Here is a 20,412-nt window from a genome sequence, read left to right as displayed (position 1 = left end):
GGAAAAAGTTAGGAACAAGGAAGGTAGGCAGGCAGGCCAGGGTGCTAGGTTTTCCAGCAGTTGAATGAAATCAGGTGCTGCAAAGAGCTTGGTTTCTGCATCAGGATCCTCCTGCAGAGTTGGCTGCAACTCACAGTATGACTTCAGTGCTACTCGCAGTGCCGTTCCGTTTCTTCCTTGCTCTTCTTCTTTGCCTGGTAATACTCCATTTATTTCCTTTTCACAGTCCCTCGGATCAATGGCCATCCCAAACTGGACAGACATCGCGAGCACCCTCCTGGTTATGACAGCTCTTCTACCATGATGAGTAGTGAGCTGGAATCCAGCAGCTTCATTGACTCCGATGATGATGACAACACGAGCAGGTAGGGCATTGCCATAGTGACTGAGCTCTTAAATACTGTTTGTGTCTGTTTCCCAGCCACTAGACCGTGTATCTGGGCCTTTCTGAACATGCTGACTGGCAAGATGAAAAGAATTACGTATTTTTTTCCATTTTTTTTTTAATTTAATTTTCCTGCTAGGTATGATTTGAGGACTGGTAATTCATCAGTAACATGTTGAATATAGTCACTGCTCCAAGAAAAAAAGCTAACTTACTGGGATCCCTATCCAAGCTGACAACAGGCACAGTTCCAATTAAGAGAAATGTTCTGTTCCTGTTACTTTTCTTCCCTTTTAATAGCAAGAACGATTACATTTTAAAATCAAAGCAATATGCAACTGTCTACCTATTTGTGAAGTAATGATGTGAGTATTTTAACAAAATACCTTCATCGTGGATTCCGAATAAGTATGTACTTAACTAAAGCAGAATTGTAAAGGAATTCCTATATAATTGCATAATCTGAGATCTGTGAGCTGTAGAGGAATTCATCAAAGCTAATGCTATTGCAAAGGCAGGCTGTGATGCCACATATTTACGACTTCTTAATTATTTTTTTCTTTTCATGCAGACAAATAGTGTGGTGAATTATTCCTTGGGTTTTTTTTTTCAAAAAAAAATCCTCTACATTTCAAGACATCCTTGTTAATTTTTAAAGAATACTTTTGTTCTTTAAAACGTTTATGGGCCGATAAATTTCTCAGAGTCAAACTATAAATTTTTAAAAGTGCAAAATCAATCAAAACTAAGGTTGTTCATTTGGCCTCAGTGACAGCATTCTCTCAACACTCCCCGTAGAGGTATTAAAGCATCCCATACAGCCAGACGGGCTATGAAAACCCCTTACAGATCTCTGTGAACTTACGAACTGGTTACAGATCTCGTGGTTTTAACTACAGATGTCTGTGAACAAAAAAGTTGCAACACGATATTCTTAAAATTTTAGGTAGAAGGGAAATAGCAAAGAGCAACTAGTCCTGGAGATATTTAACCGTTTGCCTTGTTTACAAACAGCTGAGTGGCTTATTGAACTCAGTGGATCTACTTGGTCTTGCAGTTAGTCATGGCTTAAATACCCGTTGAGGAACAGCAGTTCCTTCAACCTCTGCTCCAAGGCTGGGTGTTCCAAAGGGTTGAAAAGGTAACTAAATGAATGTTTAAGATTTGCTTCAGAATTAGGTTTCAGAACTTATTTTGTAGTTACGGTGAAGTTGCCAACACTTGAAGACGCAGAAAGTTGGTTATCTGGATGCTTTGTAGTTCACGTGGATATTTATATGCATAAAGGGTTGGCAAGAGCAGTAATTAATGGGAACGCACTCCGAGCCTTCCCAAAGCCTTTAGGGCTTTTAACTCCCCCTATTTTGAAAAAAAGAAAAAAAGCAAAACACAAAACAGCACAAACCCAACAACAACCCTGCAGGTGCTTTTGCTTTTTTATCAATAAATGAATCATTTCCGTGGCAGCAAGATACGCAGTGGGGCAGGGTTAGCACAGTCAGGGTGGCCACTGAAGTGTATCGTCCTAGACCCAGCTAAATCTTTCTGTCCGTATGGATAACGAAAAGCTTCCTGCGTCTGACCCGTGAAGAAAGAGACTCTTCGAAGCTGCTGCGGAGGCCTTTTCCTTTCTAGGCTAGGGCAGAAGCTCTTGGCACCCAGAATAGCTGCCAGGCCAGCTAGTCAGGAAGAGCAGCTAAATGGAATGCTCCGAGGTATGCTGTTGTGTTGCACCGATGATGTTCCCGAGCAGATGAGAGATTGTGCTGGCAGGGAGAAGTTTTCTTTAGAGGCAAATCCAGCCAAATAGAAAACCGAGCATGCTCCAGATCTGCTGGAGACACGGAGGCCTGGGGAAAACAAGGTTGAAGGGGGTAAGTTTGTTTACTAACAGCCGATGAACTTTAGGGTCAGGACCTGCGTTGTAAAGGAGGCTGTACACAGGGGAGGTCACTGAGAAATCAGCTGTGAAGGATGTTACTGCCTTAGAAGCACCGAGCTTGAGGATGCTTTTCTAATAGTGTGTGTTTGTCATTGTTGTGTTTTATTTTTATCTTGGAGCAGTGCAGCAGAGTGGGTTAAATTCTTGTCCAAGGAGCCCTGTGTGCACTAAGGGACATGTTTTGGTGGTGGGACTCAGGGCGATGGTTGGACTTCATGATCCTGAAGGTGCTCTCCAACCTAAACAGTTCTCTCATTCATTTTCTTAGAGAGAAAGAACAATTTTTTGTTTCATTGACTCAATTTATTCTCAGATATTACAGGACAATACAGCTCTTTTGCTTCTCTATGTTAAATTTCTACTTTTAAGCTGAGTTGTTTTTAACAAGATTTGTTTGACACATTTTACCTGTATGGCATGAGACATCCTACTTATAATACAGGCAAATCTCTTGTCAGAAATCCTCTAAGTATAGTGGCAGTTTAATTGTCTTCTCTAATTGTGGGAACAGAAACTGGGTGTTTTGATTAATCTTTTCTTTTGGGATGTAGGAAAAGAAACAAAATGTTTCTTCTTGAAAGGAATCATCCAAGGAACGTGATTGCAATAATTTTATTTCCTTTGTCGTCAGAATATGCAATAATTGAATGTTAGTCTTATTTGCAGGCACTAGGTGGTATTTTGAATACAGATTGATGTACGGAGCTTAAACTTTTCAGTCTCATTTCTGTCTTCTGTTAAGCAAATAAATGTCTAGCAAATGTGAAGTGTGAGGCAGGAGGATTATTGTCAGCAACTTGCAATTAGTGTTCTCGGTTCAATGTAACTAATGGAATTAACTGTGAAAAAATTTGATTGCATTTATTTCTCATTTAAGAGATTAAAGTTAGTTCTTTTAAAGCTGTATGGATAAACTTTTTAACAAGTTATTTTTTTTACATTTTTTCCTTTCTTTGGAATTGTTTTCAGTAACCATAAGCAATAACCATTATTTCTGTTTTAAATCTTTCCTGTGGGACTTATTAGCCTTGTGCTAGAAGTGTAGTTGGGGTTTTGGCCAGCTAGAGCAGGAAATTGGTGGTTATGATTCCAGATTTTTTGCATCCTTCTTTTTCGCAAAAGCTCAAATATACCTCCTCCTTCACTCATCAGTTTGTAGAAATCATTCAGCGAACCATTTGCTGAAACTCTTCTGTTCCTATCCCTTCCTATCCCTCATTTCCACAACGTGCTATCCAGATAAAACTCATCCTCTGGAAAGCAGAGGGAGAACTTTGCCACTGGGTGAATTTCGTGATCTCCTGCTGCGGGCAGGTGTGACTTTCAGTATAGGTTTTCTCTCCCTTTTCCTTCTCTACTCTGTGGAAATTGCAAACTTAGAATTGCCTTTTACAATAGGCAGTGTTAGCCAGAGGCGTTACCCCTTTCAGGGACACAGTAATGAGAAACTGGATAAATGAAAAGATGTGTATGAATTTTAATGAATCCTCTTTATCCACAGTAACCAGGAGAGGATGCCATTTTGAAAAAGTTGGGGACGGGCACTGCTGCACGCTCCTTAGGTGACACCGCTGGGATAAACCCCATAAAATATGATACAGCAGTAGGCAAAATACGCGTGTAAGCAACAAAAGCCAACTGCCTGGCTGCTGTGAGTGACTCCGAAGTGTGCTTATAGTAGCCAGAAGGACAGATAAAATTTTATGGTTTTGTCCTTTCTGTTATGAGCTAGCCCAGCTGTTCCTGAAACGAGTGACAAGTCTTGCTGTGTAAGGGGAAAGCGCAGGGCTTTCGCCCTCCTGTCTGCAGGGGGAACGGAGTCTGCGAGCGGAGGGTTTGTTTGCAGGTGGGAGCACTGAATGCGTGCTCGGATCGGTGGAGGGCTGGCACTCCCATCTCTCGTACAGCCTTTGAAGACATCTTGGTGCCTGGCTTGTGTTCAGGCAGGAAAGCTCCCCCGGTCTCGTGACTCTTTGTTTTTTGCTGCCCTTCTCAAACAGCAAGCAGGTTCACTGGGATGAGGGCAGCACGCGTTGCCTTTCTTTAGATTCTCCATAATTGTTGTGTGCTGGAAAATTGTAGCTTAATCCTCCTGGTAACGAGATGATCTGGGAGAGAAGAGGAGGATAATGAAATCAGAGAGGAGCTAGGAAGAGGGAGAATATTGGTAGTAAAATATAAGGGGGTTTTATGTCAGTCTTTGCCAGTGCTTTCAAAAACAGTGGTGAATATTGAACAAGTCCGATTTTGGGAGCCCAGCATCTGAGAGACCTCTTTATTTTCCTCATCAGAAAGGCTAGGTCTTAGAAACCAGGTGCCGTGAGCTGTTTCCATGGATGGAGAATTATCAAATCTTTGATCTCTTTTGAAAATCCCACCTCTTGGCTCCTTACATTATTTTGCCTTGCTGGGAGGGGAAAAAGGAGTGTGAGGTTAGCATGCCTGAAATACTTCTGTGAACTCAAAGAGAACGTCAAGATATTCACGCCCTCCAAGCAGTCTGTAATACTCAGCTGAGCATGTTTGACTAAAACATACGTACTTGATGCAAGCTGGGTTTCCCAGTGTGCTGGGGTTGTCATCTCAAGACAGCAAGCTCCTTTGTGAGGTTGCTGGTATCGGGTTTTGCTTGGGGTATTGTAGAGTTCCTGCATGCAGCTAGGACTTTGAAGGCAGGGACGTGGCGAGTGGGAAGAAGACTGGCACTGTTTCCTTTGTGCCAGTGCCAGTTCAATTACTTACGTTGTATAGGGTTGGATTTTTTAAATCTTGGTTCATGGTGGAGCGTTGCTTTGTCTCTTCTGCCATTCTTAACATCATAAACAGAGGAGGGAGGGATCTGTGGTGTTGCACCTCTGAAAGCCAGGCTTTGTTCCAGGCTTCTGAAATTAATTTGGGCAAATCCATTTATCTCATTCTGTGTCTCGATCCACTACCTGTAAAATGAGAATAATTAACTTCCCTAACTCACGGGGAGAGAGAGCTTAAGGATATATGCGTAGGATGTGATACATTTGGGTTCTACACATCTGAAAAACCTTGCAGGGGGGGAAAGAAGAGGACCTGCAAAGTGAAACATTCCCTATTCCTCTGTCACTAGTTGGAAGTAGCTGTTATCAAGGGCTACTTATTTCACCAAATTCAAGCCCCGGTGCCGTGTCCCTGTTAACAGGGTAATCAGCGGCAGAAGAAAACAGCACCGTGACAAGGCCCACATGAAACAGCATTAAGAGATTCTCCAGGCTGTCTGTTGAAATTAAAATCATTATTTAATGTGCACCTGTTCTTACGGTGTGCATTTTTCTTTGGGCATGAGGTCAGGACCACCACTGAAGTAGCAGAAGATGGCCACCTCTGTCCTTTGGCTGGTCAAATCAGGGCGATAGATGCCTGTTGCAATGCAGGTTGTATTCAGTCTTGCTGCCGGAAGGAAGAAAGCTGGGAAATTACACTCTCTAATCCTTGTGTAGTTTAGCTGGTAACTTCTCTGTGCTCCTAGGAAGAGGCTAAGATACAGCACGTGCTGGGATTGAGCAGCAGTTGGGCAGCAAGCAGAGCAATGCATCGTAAGCTGGCTGTTGGTGTCTGAATTATTTCTCTCTTCTGTGTTTGTGGGAATCTGCCTGTTTTTGGCAGGGGGCAGCGAATCGCAAATGGCTCAGCTTTACAGAGTTGACATTTGCTCTGAATTTCCCTCAGGTTGAGTAGCTCCACTGAGCAAAGCACTTCGTCGCGGCTCATACGGAAGCATAAACGCAGGAGGAGGAAACAAAGGATGCGGCAGATTGACAGGGTAAGGCTGGCATCATCATTTTCCAAGAAGGTGAACCATGATTTTGAGTGTAGCGTGTGAATTAGGAAGGGATTCAGAACAGATCTGTGCCCAGCTGAAGTCATTGGAAAGAATCGCTTTGGCTCCAGTCTACCCTGGACTAAATCTCTAAGGTTTGAAGCTCTGCAGCACTAGGTTCAAATTCTTTTTCTCCTCCCCCTTCCTCCTTTTACTGTGGTGTGGTCACGTTGCTTGTTGTCTCTTTCAAGCCCATCCTCTGCAGGACAACTTCCTTATGCTTCTGGCTGGTGTGGGCGAGGGGTTAATGCGAAGGTGTCTGCGGTCCTGTCCTAGACATCTGATGCACAAAGTGCCGAGGCGGGCACCCTGCTGAAAGGAGAAACCCAAGTTTATAGGAAATTTCAAATCTTTTCTTGTCCTTTCCTGTGCTAGTCCCATGATAACAGGACAAGGGTGATTTAAATGACAGTTCGTAAAGTAGTTGCTTCATTCTCCTATAAATATCAGTCTTTACAGATTAGAGAATGAGTATGTATGTATTTTATCACTAGAACTGGAGTAGTAGTGAGGAAAAAGTATTGTAGAAGACAAGATAAACACATGTTTATTTTCTTGGGGGGAGGAGGTATTTGCTCACTTTCTGAAGGATCATGTGTTGCTCTCTCTTTAGGGAGGAGCCTGTGGATGTAATAATTCACACTACACTGGGCACTTAATGTTTGAACGTCTGCCTGTCAGTCATGTAGTTGGGATGCAGAAATGACTCAGTGTGAATTTCAGCTGAGAAACCTCAGTATTGGAACTTGCTTCGTGTGTTTTGTAAAGAACCCTTTGCAGAAAGCGTGGATTGTGTTCAGATTTTTTTTCCTTACAGATTCTAAATGAAGAATAATTTTGAGGAGTCCATAGAGGTTTCTGGATGCCTTCCAGACGGAAACCTATTAATCAGTTCCCGATGAATTAGCCCTCAGTAGTTATTTTTATTGCCTTATTTTGAGCTATTTAAAACCTTGAGAATTTTCTGTTATATTTTGCAGTCATCCTCGTTCAGCAGCATCACTGATTCTACCATGTCCCTAAATATCATCACTGTCACACTCAACATGGGTAAGAGGACGAGCAGTGTTTTTTTATGATGAATTTCAAGTGATACGGATATATTTTGTCATGGTGTAGTAGCCTTTGGAGCACATAGAAAGTTGCTTGATTTGAAAGAACTCCAGTCAAACTAAACGGAAGGGCAGCTGAAAGTTGCTAACTCTGTTGGGTGTGCCTGGGTTCCCAGTCCAGTACTGGATAATTGGGAGCTATTTGCACAAGCAGATCAGTTTTCTTCCCAAGAAGTCCAGGGAAGGAGCTGGAAATGTAGACCCAGGATACGGAGTTCTGCTTTTATTTCTAGGAACGGTAAGGGGTCAGATATTGCCCTTCTGTTCTTGCTCCTAACACTGAAGGTTTGCATTTCTGCAGCTCACAAGTTTCGTTGTTTAGCCAGTTAGAAAAGTGCAGGACTGTCAGTTCAGCACCTTTCAGTAGCACCAAATTTCTCCTTCCTCTTCTGAGGTGTGGAAAAACATTGCCTGATGCTGATCAGCTGCCTAATTTCTAAGTGTAGACACGTCTTTTCAATGTCGCTTCTCTTGCTAATTTTTTGAATGTAACTTTTCGCTTTTTGTCTTGTAAGAAAAAATGATGGGTTTAGCAACTTTTCCCTGAATGTGCAAGAAAAAATGATGGGTTTAGCAACCTTTCCCTGACCATGCCAGGCAGACTTATCCCAGTAGGGCAAACTGAGGTATTGTAAATCAAACGCAGCCCAGCTGATGTGTTGAGAGAAAGCAATGAACTGATTTTTCAGGACTGAAGTAACCTGGTGTTAGCTCTTCAATATCATTTCAGTCACCTTGTTTGCTTTTCTTCCCCCCCCATCCTCCCCTTTTTGCCTGTATAGAAAAGTATAACTTCCTGGGAATCAGCATTGTAGGACAAAGCAATGACCGGGGTGATGGTGGCATATACATTGGCTCTATTATGAAAGGAGGGGCTGTGGCAGCAGACGGACGAATTGAACCAGGAGACATGCTTCTGCAGGTTGGTCTGTGTCCAGAAATACGTGCTGCTCTCTTGTACGTTGGTGGCTTCAGCTCTGTCATCCCACCAGATCCATGGATTCAGTTAACCAGAATTCACCCATGCTCAGAGAAATGTGTCACAAAGACTGTTCTCACTTCAATGCATAAATCTTAGCGAACTGTGTTGGATAGTTGATGTTCTCTGAGAAGCAACATTTCTGCACCTGCTCAGGGGAATGGAAACAGTTAGAAGGCAAATAAATTTGGAAACAAATAACTAGAATGTCTTTCGGGTTCCTGTTGCTAAGCCTGACCTCTGCTTTTTGCAACATTTCAGGTGAATGATGTCAATTTTGAGAACATGAGCAATGACGATGCAGTACGGGTTTTACGGGAAATAGTCTCCAAGCCAGGGTGAGCATATTACAAAATCTCTCGCTACTTATACTCCGTATACAGTTATTGGTGTTGGGCAAACCTCACAAATCAACATTTTGATCTGAATAAGCAGCCAATGTGATTGCTGATTTCAACTCTGAACTTCTTAGTGTGAGTGATGGGTAGATGAGACTGGTTTCAACGTACCAGCCAAAACCAACACAAACTGGGAGTTGTCTGGTTTCAGTAGCACCATTTGTTTGTATGATGAGAGTTTTAATATCTCAGGAGCTGATCATTTAACAGATTTCACCAGTAGCGCTCATGATATATGGAAAAACAGAAACTGATCTGATACTAGTCTGTGCTGAAAATACTTGGACAAGCATCTCAAAAGCCTTCTCAGAATGTACCTGACAACTGTTTGATAGGACTAAGTTGGTTTGAGAGATTTCACTGTGGCAGTCACAACTTCTTTGGGAAAGTTGAGAGTCACCCTTACCCGTTTTCTTTATTCCCAGACCTATCAGCCTAACGGTAGCCAAATGTTGGGACCCTACTCCCAGGAGTTATTTCACCATCCCCAGGGGTGAGTACATATTTATGCTCCTTGCTGAGTTCCTGTGGAGCCAGCAAGGTCTAGAACATTTTTCAGCAATTTTGGCATCCGATTTCCTTTCCTTACAAGTTCCATGTTTCTAATTTGAAGTTTGAACGTGTTGCTTGGTTGCTTTTTGTGTTAGGAGGCAGGGGCTTAAGATAGTCTTTCTGAGGCTGCAGAGCCTGTATCCTTCTCAACTTAACCTTTTTATTGATAGAAGTTTGGGAGGAAAAATATACTTAGGTGTTAAAAAGCCTCATTTTGTCATGTATGCACTTGTAAGAAAGAATTTAAACGGAGTATTTTTAAAATCTGAGGCAAACAACGTTGTCTAATATGCATAGACACTCTTGAAAATTATCTAATTTGAAAATTCTGATTTAATAAATAGTTCAGTAGCTATAAAAGATCTGTGCTCTTGTGACAAACACAGCTGCCTCCTGCTGGTGAGTGCTGTGCTCAAGATACTGAAGCCAGCTTGTTGCCAGTCCTAAGATGCTGTGGATAGCATCAGCTATTGAAAGAATACAATAGACTCCTGCAGACTTACAGGAACTCACTTGGTGAAGTCTTCAGGAAAACCAGCATCAACAAAAGAAAAACCCACAAATCACATATTTCAGATTTGCTACAGGGAGAGCTTGTGTATCAGTTTGCCTTTTGTTTATTGAAGATATACCCATTGTGACCCGAGGCAAATAGCTGTCGTAGGGTAAATTGGTTGTGTTAACGTGTGGGATATGTTGAAGAAGCACCCGCCATAAGCAGAGCTCTTGTTTATCATTTCTGGTTTTAAGAATTATCTTACAAGGCAATGGAACAACAGCTACTGTAATTCAGAAGAAAAGTAATCCAGGATAAGGGGAAAATTCAGTTTTGTTCCCAGCTTTAAAAATGTCTTGCTTTGTGCATGTTCTTAAGGTCTGGGTGTAATTTTCATTCCTCTCTGATTCCAGTCTCTTTGAATGCTCTTTTCTATTTGTTTTGCAAGATTATTCCAGTCCTGGAAAATTTCGTTATGGCTCCTGAAAACACTGAGAGGGGAATTCCCTGATGCCTTATTTCTGCACATACAGAGCTATAAAGTTACCATTCTATTTCACCTACAGTAGAAGATTCACCCTTTGAGTGGTTGTTTTGGGTCCAAAGCTCTTAGAAGTAGGCAGAGACCTTCCTGTCTGCTGGGGCAGAACACTCGGTAGTATTTCACATCGTAGCAAAATGAGAATCTCTCACTGTGCAGAATAACAGTGAAATATTATGACTGGACTGATAGCTTCTTTCCTACAAGTAAAAATATTTCCTGCATGGAAAAATACGACAGTTGCAGGAGCATGGCATGGTTACGTCCTGTGAGGCTGGTGCAGCAATTCCTAGATTAAACTTATTCTGCTGTCAAGGTGTTTTCTGTTCCCTTCAGCTGGGGCTGTCTCTGTTGTGAGAACAGAACGGCAAGGACTTGGGCTTTCAAAAAACATTTGCTCTTACTAGGATTGTACTGTTTAATGCAAATCTGATTCCATTCGCCTTTTTCTCCCTGTTTTGCAGCTGAACCAGTGAGGCCAATTGACCCTGCGGCGTGGATCTCTCATACCACAGCCATGACGGGAGCGTACCCCCGTTACGGTATGAGCCCCTCCATGAGCATCACCACATCTACCAGCTCCTCACTAACAAGCTCAATTCCCGATTCGGAAAGTAAGTCACACTGCGGCCAGCACAGGGCAGGCGTCTTCTGCTCGGGGCCAGCAGTGCAGAGCTGTGTGCAAAAACGACCCCAGCCACGAGCACGATGAAAACGACAGCCGTCACAGAACTCTTGAATGCTTTTTTTTTTTTTACATTTGTTATTCTTAAGGGGAGCATAAAGCCTTTTCCGAAAGGTCAGAAGTTAATGCAGTGGTGTTTTGCCAGGGTTTACGTGCAGGGAGAGGTGGCTTCTGGTCCCTTTTAAAGTTACAAGTCAGGCCCCCAACTTTACCCCCTCAGATGAATGTGAGGGCTTCCTCCTTGCATTTGGCTGCTTTTTTAGAAATTTAAATAATTTGCTTCAGGTGAACGTCACTGGATAGCAATGTTAGCGTATCGTTTAGGAAATCTTCACCGATATTTACATAGCCTTCTTTTATACTTTTTTTATACTTTTAGGATTTATTGAACTGAGAAAAAACAAATGTCCCATGTGAAATTAAGGTTAGAGTTCAGCCTTCTCTCCTGGTTTGTCTGTCTGTGACAGTCTCCAAAATAGTCACATCCATGTAACCAACAAGTTGTCATGATTCCTTATCTTGGAAACTTTTGTTTAAAGAATATAAACTCTTCCTTTCTTTTACTTTCCCCTTGCTTTCTGATGTGAATGTGGGATAAAAGGTAGCATTTGGTTTGAAATGCGTGGCACTAAGGCAGGGCAAATAGATGAGGATCACGCATCCCTGAGAAAACTGTCCACTGAAATCCTAGTTCATATTTAAGTGTATGTGTTACGTGTTCGTACTTAAAACAGCTCTTAATCTTTGTTACTTGACAGGAAAGCACTGAGGCACTTTATACCTCAATAATATGGGTTTGTTTCCTGTAATATTAATATGGAAGAGTTTGTCTAGAGATGCAGCCTTTCTATCAGATTTTTCATCTCTAGCAAGGAAATTTGTTGTATTTGTTTATATATACATGCAAATCTTGAAGTGGCTTTAAACTTCTGAGGAGATTATCTCACTTGTGGAACAAAGCTCATTCAGTATGCATTCACTGAAAACCATCTGAATACTTGTATGTTTATCAAGAAAGGGATACTGAAGTGTTTGCCAGATCTGGAGTCTAAACTAGAAGGACTGAGTATTATTTTACATTTGGTAAGATTTTTTTCCAGAGAGAAAGGGAGGGTATCATTAAAAAGAACAAAAACCAAACCAAACAAAAAAACAACAACCCTTCAAATACTTTAAAGACCAGTGTGGTACTGATGATTAGGGACAGAATCTTTCCGGGACAAAGGCATGGCTGAAGCATGAGAGTTGCATTTGCAGGGCCCATTTAAGCCCTATCGGAGTACATAGGTGTCTGCCTCTTTTTCTCTTACTCTCTGTTATTTTACAAGGGGATTGCTCCTGGGATTATGCCTCACCATGAATTGAAAAGGGGGTTATCCTTTCTGTAGGTGTAGTAGTAGGCAGCACCACTGGAGGGAAAATACATCTGCAGTAGAAAGCAAGTGAACCACTTAGATGATGACTGCTTTACCTTGAGATGTGTTTTCAGCCTTACAGGTACTAAAGATTTCTGGAATCAAATGTATCTACTGACTGCTGTCAAACAAGAGTCTGTTACTCTATTTACATTCCTCTTGAAATATTCCTGTACTGTGTGCCTTGGTATATAGTAATGTGATTGGGAAGTGTGGAATGTAGACACCCTCTCAATCATACTTTTAAAATAAAGGTTATTTGGGAGCAGAACCATGTTTCTGGAGACAGCTTCTCATTTCTATGTCAGTGACTTTCCCGAATGCAGGAAATCGGGGAGTACCCCTGAGCTTTATTGTGACCTGTTTAACACTGCTTGCCTCGGTTCAGTCCTGTGAACCCCGCAGAGCACGGCAGGCAACACCTCAGGGCCCTAAGCACAGGGAGCACCTGTCCCCTGAAACCTTCTTGCCAGGAAGAACAAAGCTGGGGAAGAAGGGAGGAAGAGAGAAAGAGGGGGCAGAGGGAGAGAGAGAAAGAGGCTGTGCATTTGCATCTCGGGGAGCCTTGTACACGATGGGGCCTTCTCACTTTTCAAGTTCCAGTTGAAAATTCTCTATTTCAGTTCCTCTGAGGGTAGAGTCACTGGTATTTGAAGCGAATCTAGTGTCTGTTCTACAGAATCTGGCTGTAGAAGTGGAAGCAGTGAATTAATGGAATCATCTTAGGCAAAGCTGTTTCATGGTTCCTCGTTTTAAGTGCTGTGAATGCCTGCTGCTTTACTCTGTTTATATAGCAAGGCCAGGATTGAATAATTCTAAATGGATTGAATAACTCCGCTTTTCTTCTGATTAGCATTCCTTTGTTCTCTGGCCTCTGGATCAAAAGTGAAATTCCGATATCTGAAGCATTTGCACAGCCACCATCAATCACATCAGTGCTAGTCATTCAAGTATCCAAGATTTTGTGCCATACAAATCACCGCCACACACTAGGAATTGCTCTGTTAACTCTTTTCTCAGGCACGTTCCTTCAAAAACAGGGATATCCGAGCCAAGGCAGACTGAGTTTTTTCACAGTAATTATTGCTTTAAGAAGCATCTTGTTCTCCAGCAGTGTTCTGGCTGATGCAGGAGAATGTTGTCTCACCGTGGTTTGTGAGTGTTGGACTCGGTACGTCAGTCAAGGCAAACCCTGGTCCTCGTTTGCTCTGCTAAAGATAGAACTTTCCAGCCCAGTTGTGCTACTGCAGGATCCCTTCCTGCAAAGAAGTGCTGTTCCTTTCCAGGAGATTAACTTCAAGTGTTGCAGGGTTCCTTGAAAGTCCCGCTGTTTTGAATGAAGCCCACTGACATTGCTGGAAAGTGCTCTGTTTCTCTCGCATGGACTTTGAAGTCTCAGTCCAAAATCCTTTAAACTATTTCTGTTTAATAGCGTTCAGCCCGAGGCACTGTGAATTTCCTGGGACCTTTTGGTTTGGGCAGATGTGTACGAATAAGGATACAAACCAGGGGTGGTGTTACACGTGGTAGGACTTCATTTTCCTGGAGCATACACCTCTTTTCTTAACAGGATCTGCCAATGGGCAAAGACGCCACTTCAAATCAATAACCAAAGCCCTGAGAGAGAGTTTTGTCGTAGATCTGGTCCCCCTGGAAAGGCGTCTGTGCTGTTCCTCAGGTTTTCACATACCTGTGCAGGCGGTCAGGTAGCCAGGCCCACAGTTGGCTGACAAAGTTCAGACCAAAGTGGATGCATTTTTAGATACATCACAGAAATTCTCACATTTGGACAGCAGCTAGCAGGCTAGAAAACGTTGATGATTATTTGGCTAGTGTTGTTTGTTTGCAGATCGCAGGTCTCCAAGAAAAAAAACGATTTATTGCTCCCCACATACTTGAATATTGATTGAATATTGATTTTTTTTTTCCAAATGAACACGTTGCTTTTTGCCACTAACCAAACTAACTTAAAGCAAAAGCAAAATGTTAGCGTTTGTTCACTTGATAAGTATTGAAACTGCATGCATGGATGGCATGGGGTATTTTCATGCATATTAGCAGTGCATGTACCGAAGGAAGCATTTTCAGTTTTCATTGTTTCATGCTTGTACCTGTTATCAATATTTTGACTTGCTGGAAAAGAGCAAACTTGGTTCCCTTGTGCTTTTGAAAGGTGGGTGATACGGGGAGCTGGGAGAAGGGAGGGAAGAAGGGTCCTGGATTCCTGTTGGAGAGTTTGAACTGCAAACACAGAGCACAAATGAATTTGCTAGGACTGAGAAGATGGGAGCAGGAAGGAGGGCTGAGTGCTCTACCCAGTGATAATAGGATATCTTACTATGTATAGAAAGGGTGATTGAATTCTACGTGGTTAGCACAAGGCTGGTAGACTCCTAGAGCCAGATTCAGTCCCCTGAGCTTTCATTATTAGATGCCAGTTTCTCTCCATGTATAGGAGAGAGGAGTTTCTAAAGGAACTAGACTCCTAAGTCTAGTTTTACTATAAAAGTCAGCCAGGAAGTTACGAAGCCTCTGGTAAGTCAGCTCTGCCCGTAAGAACGTGTGAAATATGAATGGAGCTGTGACAGCTGCTGAGGCAATGGGGAGCAGCATTTTATTTATTTATTTATTTTTAAGTGTTGTGCCAAAAAAAATGCGGGGCAAAGTAATGCTTCTGCTGGGTTAAGTGACTTAGTAGATCACAAGGCTGCCATCATCAGAATCCTGGAAAGTTTTATTTATTTATTAAGGAAACCTCTAGCCTTATCTTGATGATGGAAGCTTTCTTTTCTAATGTCAGTTCTCCCCAATTGTGCTGATGTCCAAACCTTAAAAAGACGAGTGGAGGCTGATATCCATGCTGAAGACATGGTCATCATCTTTCTCCCTGCAGAAGGGTATCATTCCTGACAATTCACAGTCTCTGAAGCATTGATAAAAGCTGTAATTTATGCCATCGATAGGGGTGCATTTGGGAACCTTTGTGTTTTTGCATCTGTTGGTCAACCTGTATCTTGAAATGTTTCATCCAGATTGGGAGCTGAGAAGTTCTTTTCAAGCCGTTCATTTCAAAGAAGCATGTAACCTTTTTGCTTTTAGAATTAGAAGAATCTCCCTTAACTGTGAAGAGTGACATGGCTACTATTGTCAAGGTTATGCAGCTACCAGACTCAGGCCTTGAAATCCGGGACAGGATGTGGTTAAAAATTACCATCTCCAATGCAGTGATAGGTAAGCAGATCAAGGGAATGCTGGGGATAAAAAAAATGGCTTTTTAGAAGTCAGCTGCAGAACCTATGCAACCTTTTTTTTTTTTAATCCTGTTATGACCTGTTTTTTAATCCTGTTTGAGTGAATTAGATAATGTGAAGATTAAAATTCAATAAAGATTAATTTGGTTTTGGATGTTCCTGGGTCTCCTCTTCCTTTTTGTCATTTTAGGAGCAGATGTGGTTGACTGGCTTTACACACATGTGGAAGGCTTCAAAGACCGGCGGGAGGCTAGAAAATACGCCAGCAGCATGTTAAAACACGGCTACCTCAGGCACACTGTGAACAAAATCACCTTCTCGGAGCAGTGCTATTATGTCTTTGGAGACCTCTGTGGCAGTAAGTTCACCACGTGTGAAGGGCAGAGCTGCATGTGTGTCGTCTCTTCTGTGCTCTCAGGATGCACAGAGGAGTCCTGCAGGATTTCACAAGTGAACATTTCGGAATGAGCCATTGTTCTGAAGCTGCATGACGAGTGGTTGACATTTTTTGCTAGGCCAGCAAAGAGACCACTTGAAAAAAGATGGGCTCATTGAATAGCGTGTTGCACTGGGGCTCAGGGAAGCTGGATTTATTTCTGGCGATGCCAGGCTCCTGCTTGTCAGTCACGCTCAGTTTCCGATCCATAAAATGGGGATTATTCCTCCCTGACTTACAGAAATTCTGGGTGCTCAGTGGTAAATATTAATGTCTGCTCTACCATGTGTGATATTGTGAGTGAAGTCTGGAGACTGAGTCCCTCGTAGGCACCCTAAGTGCTGTGCAAGCCATTAGTAACATTCAGGAATCAGCTGCTAGGGAGGAGCACAGTTTTCACCTTTTGTTTCTTTTCCAGATATGGCTGCACTGAACCTCAACAATGGTTCCAGCGGAGCCTCGGATCAAGATACCCTCGCTCCACTTCCACATCCTGCTGCTCCCTGGCCGTTAGGCCAAGGATACCCGTATCAGTATCCTCTGCCCCCTCCGTGTTTCCCACCAGCATACCAAGACCCAGGCTTTAGCTATGGTAGTGGCAGTGCAGGGAGCCAGCAAAGCGAAGGTAAGCTGGTTAATCTGGTGTGTATTTCTGCAGCTGCCATTATCCCTGACCATTTGCTTGACTTCCTTAGTATCGTTTGTGTTCCAGTCTTGTGGTTCTGTATGCTACTTGCATGGATTTGGTGTGACTGCACTTAATCAAAAGCGTTTGTGTATGTGGTGGGGTGGGTTAGCCTTTCAGCTCTGTATTCAAACTGCCAGCCATGTTTTAAGCGAGTCAGTGCTGCATCCTGTTTGTAGTTGTGCTGTAGTTCTGGACCCCATGCAAAGTGCCAACGGGGAGCAACCAACATTAATGACTCAATTGTCCACCCTGTTAAAACAAATTAAAAATAAAAGTTTTGACCCTATTTAGAGGTCAGAGACATTACCAGTGGTGGGGGCTGCAGTTGCTAGATATGCCTAGAAATTAGGCCACTGGATTGCTGATGGAACAGGGATTAGAACCGTGGTGCTTTTGGCTTTTTGTTAAAATTCAGTATAATCATTCCTTTTGCTTGTGTAAGACAAGTGTGAGGTGGCCAGCCAGAAGGTTTACAGGGCTGAAACACTGCTCACAGGGAGGAGAGTCTATTTTAGAATACATGATAGGGGAAAAAAGATAATACTGCATGGATTAAAAACTTGACCTCCTCCTTTCCTGCTGTAGGATCATTTTGTTATTCATTTTTAAAACTTAGTAAGTAAAAATTATGTATTTTATGGCTGTACAGACAAGGCCCTACTGCTTTCTGCTTTTATGTTTTTTTAATCGCTTCCAAAGTGAATTTTGCTTTTGGAAATGCTGCCAGTAAAGAAAAGGTGAGGATTCCCTGCATTTTTATGATAAACATCCAGTAAACTTGGATGCAGCTTCTTCCTGATAGATTTTGCAAAATTGCACAGAAGAATTTCAGAACAGGAACTTGCTCACCGGATTTTAGCACTACTGCTTCTCACTTTATCTCAAAATAAGTGTCTGTGAGGACGCTCGCAGTGGTATCCAGAGATTTTAGAACTGCAAGCTGATTGTGCTGGAAAGAATGTGGGCATTTGTTTTATTTTGGCAGCTGGTTCTGTGGGTAGCAGGCCATTAGATCTCTGCCGCTGGAATAGGAAAGGTATGGTATTTTATCCATGCGGCACGTGTTAACTGGCAGAGACCTTACGAAAAGCACCAAGAGTGTTTCATTTTGAAGAGTTTCAACTCCTTCCTTGTTCTTCATTTGGAAACTACACTGCTGTGTTGTTTCTTGTTTTGTAACTGTTATTCCCTTGTTTTGTTCTGAGCAAGCATTAGACTGAAGGATTCATAGAGGAATGGCTGACTCTAGGGGATTGGTAAGCTTCAAACGCCTCCATGATAATAATGACTTCACAGCATGATCATTTAGACTCTTGTGACCCAAATGTTTAGCTGTATTTTTTTCTTTTCTTTTCTTTTGAATTGCCTTGGACGCTCAGCCTGTCTCAATGCACAGTAGTCCGGTAGTGTGACGTTAGCATATCAAGCTGTCTGCCCCCTGTGTGACTGTGCTGCAGCAGCCACAGAGAGAATGGCATCAGATAGCTCACCGTCAGCCGAAATGAGAAAATCCCATCACCGGTCTCTTCACTGCCCTTCATTAAAATAAATAAATAAATCCTAGCTCCTAATTTATTAGCCTGATGTAATCCGTCCGGATTGGACATATCTGCCAGTGTCCTTCCAGTGCTGGTTTACTCAGACATTTGAGCACTGCCCAGATGTTTCAGGCAGGTACAAAGAGCTTTGGGACACAAGATTGCACTGGTCACTCTCAATATAGAGTTAGAATTGGGTTTCGTGTGTTCTTTCTTTTACGTGCAGTGTTATTTCATAGCTGAATTCACCTGTTGAATGAGGGTGCTGCTCCAGAGCCCCCAAAGTGCCATGTTTCTGATATGAATGCAATGCATTTGCTGATACTTAGAGACAAAAGACAAAGATTTGAGTCAAGGGATAGAACGAGATGTGTTCTGGGAAGCAGCAGGTGAGGAGGAAGATCTAGCAAAGTTTTCAGTGAAGCTGCAGCTCTGTTCAAGGTTCTGTTCTAATTTAGGTTGCTGCTTATTTCGTCTGGGCCATACCATCTGACTCTGCTCATGGTACTCAGGGCTTAGGGTATTTCGTAAGTCACGAGCAGGCTTGCTGTTGGAAAAGCACTCATGTGAGGACCGGCTCCTCTGCAAAAGGTCGTTGCTGTCACCACAGTGTTTAGGACAAGGTCACATCCCTGTTCAGGTAGGCGCTCACCATATGAAAGGACAGCGAGAGATCATCCAGTGATGGCTGGAGTTTGTATCTGGCAGTAACAGAGGGAAGGCTGATGGCAGTGTATCGTGGCAGTGCTGAGCACAACTTTTCTCAGCACCTCAAATGCAGATTTTTAAAATTCATTTTAAAGTTCGCCCTCTAAGACAGGCCAGTCCCTGGCTGCCAAGAAGGTGACGTTGTTGTTAGATTGACTTTAGAATCAAGGACTAGGAGGACTTTTTGATTGTTCTGTGACGGGCTTTAAAGGCATGTCAGGGAGAGAGTGAACCTTAGCATGACCAGATGATAACAGCTATGCTGCTGGTTCTCAGACTGTTGTATTGTAGATGGTTTCTCTCTTCTTTCTGTTTGCCCGCTCTAAGCATCAGCTGTGGCAGACAGAAGGTCATGAACATCTGTAGTGCAAGATTGGAGCAGCTCTGAATCAGTCTGGTTTTCCTATTTCAGTGGCCCTAGAGACTCGGTGGCTCATCCAGAGTCAAAAGCTGGTCCCGTATCCCACTGGCTGGGGATCCTTGCTGGCAAGAAGACAACCTCGCACTAGGGGCTTTGGCTTAAGTCATTACCCAGTTCCAAAGGGCAGAAACTTAATGAGATATCACGTAGGGTTCTTTGTTCTGTTTTTAAAAGAATAATTAACTTGGGAACATCTCCTGACGTCTGTCCTATCTCTGATGGTAACAGAGCATGACCTTCGACTTTCGTTTAAAATCAGTTCCACAGTTTAGTGAAACTTGTTTGTGGCAACAACTCAGCGTACGTGCCAGCAGCAGTCCTCTGGTTTTCTGAGTTGGTTTAGTGGCCTCTGCTGGGAATATCCTGCATGGTACTGATTCGTCGTAGAGCAGTTCAATAAATAACTGGTTTTCAGGAGCTCTCCAACAACAAAACACTGTGGTGATGAATTTTAGAAGGATCTATCTACTGAGACCAACAAAAGGACATCTGTTAGCCTCAGGTGATTTAGCCTCGAGTGAGCGTCTGCCCAGTGTGACCCACGGTGGTACAGGAGAAGTCAAAAGGAGTTTCCTTTAGAAAAACGTCTGCCAACAGAAGATAGCAAAGGCGCAGACAGTTCTAATTAGCTTAAACCTCGTTTGCTTGCGAGTCAGAACCTGAATGCCCGCTCCTTCCTTCCGTTTTTGCTGCTGCCCTCTCTGCGGGCAGCGAGGCGGCGGCGGAGCGGGTGCCTTCAGCCCCTAGTTGTAAGGTAGCTGCTGCTTTCACTGTGCGAGCTCTGAAGGTGTCTACGTGTACCTGTGCATGGCACAACCTCGTCAGCTTCATTCTACCATTTGTCACCGCTAAATGCCATAAGCCACCGACAGCACGTTGAGGCCTGGTTTTGTTAGCATTGTCGCCATTCCAGCGGTCGTACCTGGTAGGAGCTGATGCTGGAGGGGGCAGTTGGAGATGAGCTAACTCTGCTTTTCTGTGTGTCCTTCCCCCCCCCCCACTCTCGCGGGCTTTA

At 43.0% G+C, this 20,412-nt stretch overlaps 1 protein-coding gene across 3 annotated transcripts in view; it reads left to right on the top strand.

The window, feature by feature from the left end:
* The window catches only part of DVL1 (dishevelled segment polarity protein 1), an 83,705-nt gene that overhangs the window by 58,615 nt on the left and 4,678 nt on the right, over nucleotides 1-20,412 (top strand). The window contains exons 5-15 of one of the 3 annotated variants that reach the window (XM_080563886.1): nucleotides 227-365; nucleotides 6,027-6,120; nucleotides 7,158-7,227; nucleotides 8,072-8,211; nucleotides 8,530-8,606; nucleotides 9,092-9,159; nucleotides 10,720-10,869; nucleotides 15,455-15,586; nucleotides 15,797-15,964; nucleotides 16,461-16,667; nucleotides 17,940-20,407. In XM_080563886.1, the coding sequence (XP_080420012.1) occupies nucleotides 227-365; nucleotides 6,027-6,120; nucleotides 7,158-7,227; nucleotides 8,072-8,211; nucleotides 8,530-8,606; nucleotides 9,092-9,159; nucleotides 10,720-10,869; nucleotides 15,455-15,586; nucleotides 15,797-15,964; nucleotides 16,461-16,667; nucleotides 17,940-17,950 (1,256 nt within the window). In that variant the 3' untranslated portion in view covers nucleotides 17,951-20,407. Of the gene's footprint in view, nucleotides 1-226; nucleotides 366-6,026; nucleotides 6,121-7,157; nucleotides 7,228-8,071; nucleotides 8,212-8,529; nucleotides 8,607-9,091; nucleotides 9,160-10,719; nucleotides 10,870-15,454; nucleotides 15,587-15,796; nucleotides 15,965-16,460; nucleotides 16,668-17,939; nucleotides 20,408-20,412 lie in introns of those variants that run through there. The other 2 variants (XM_080563885.1, XM_080563884.1) reach the window with 2 other exon arrangements.

The sequence above is a fragment of the Anser brachyrhynchus genome, assembly GCF_964034855.1.
Source record: "Anser brachyrhynchus genome assembly, chromosome: 21".
Lineage (NCBI taxonomy): Eukaryota > Metazoa > Chordata > Aves > Anseriformes > Anatidae > Anser > Anser brachyrhynchus.
Note: the sequence above shows the minus strand (reverse complement) of the source record. Positions and strands in the feature narration are given on the sequence as shown.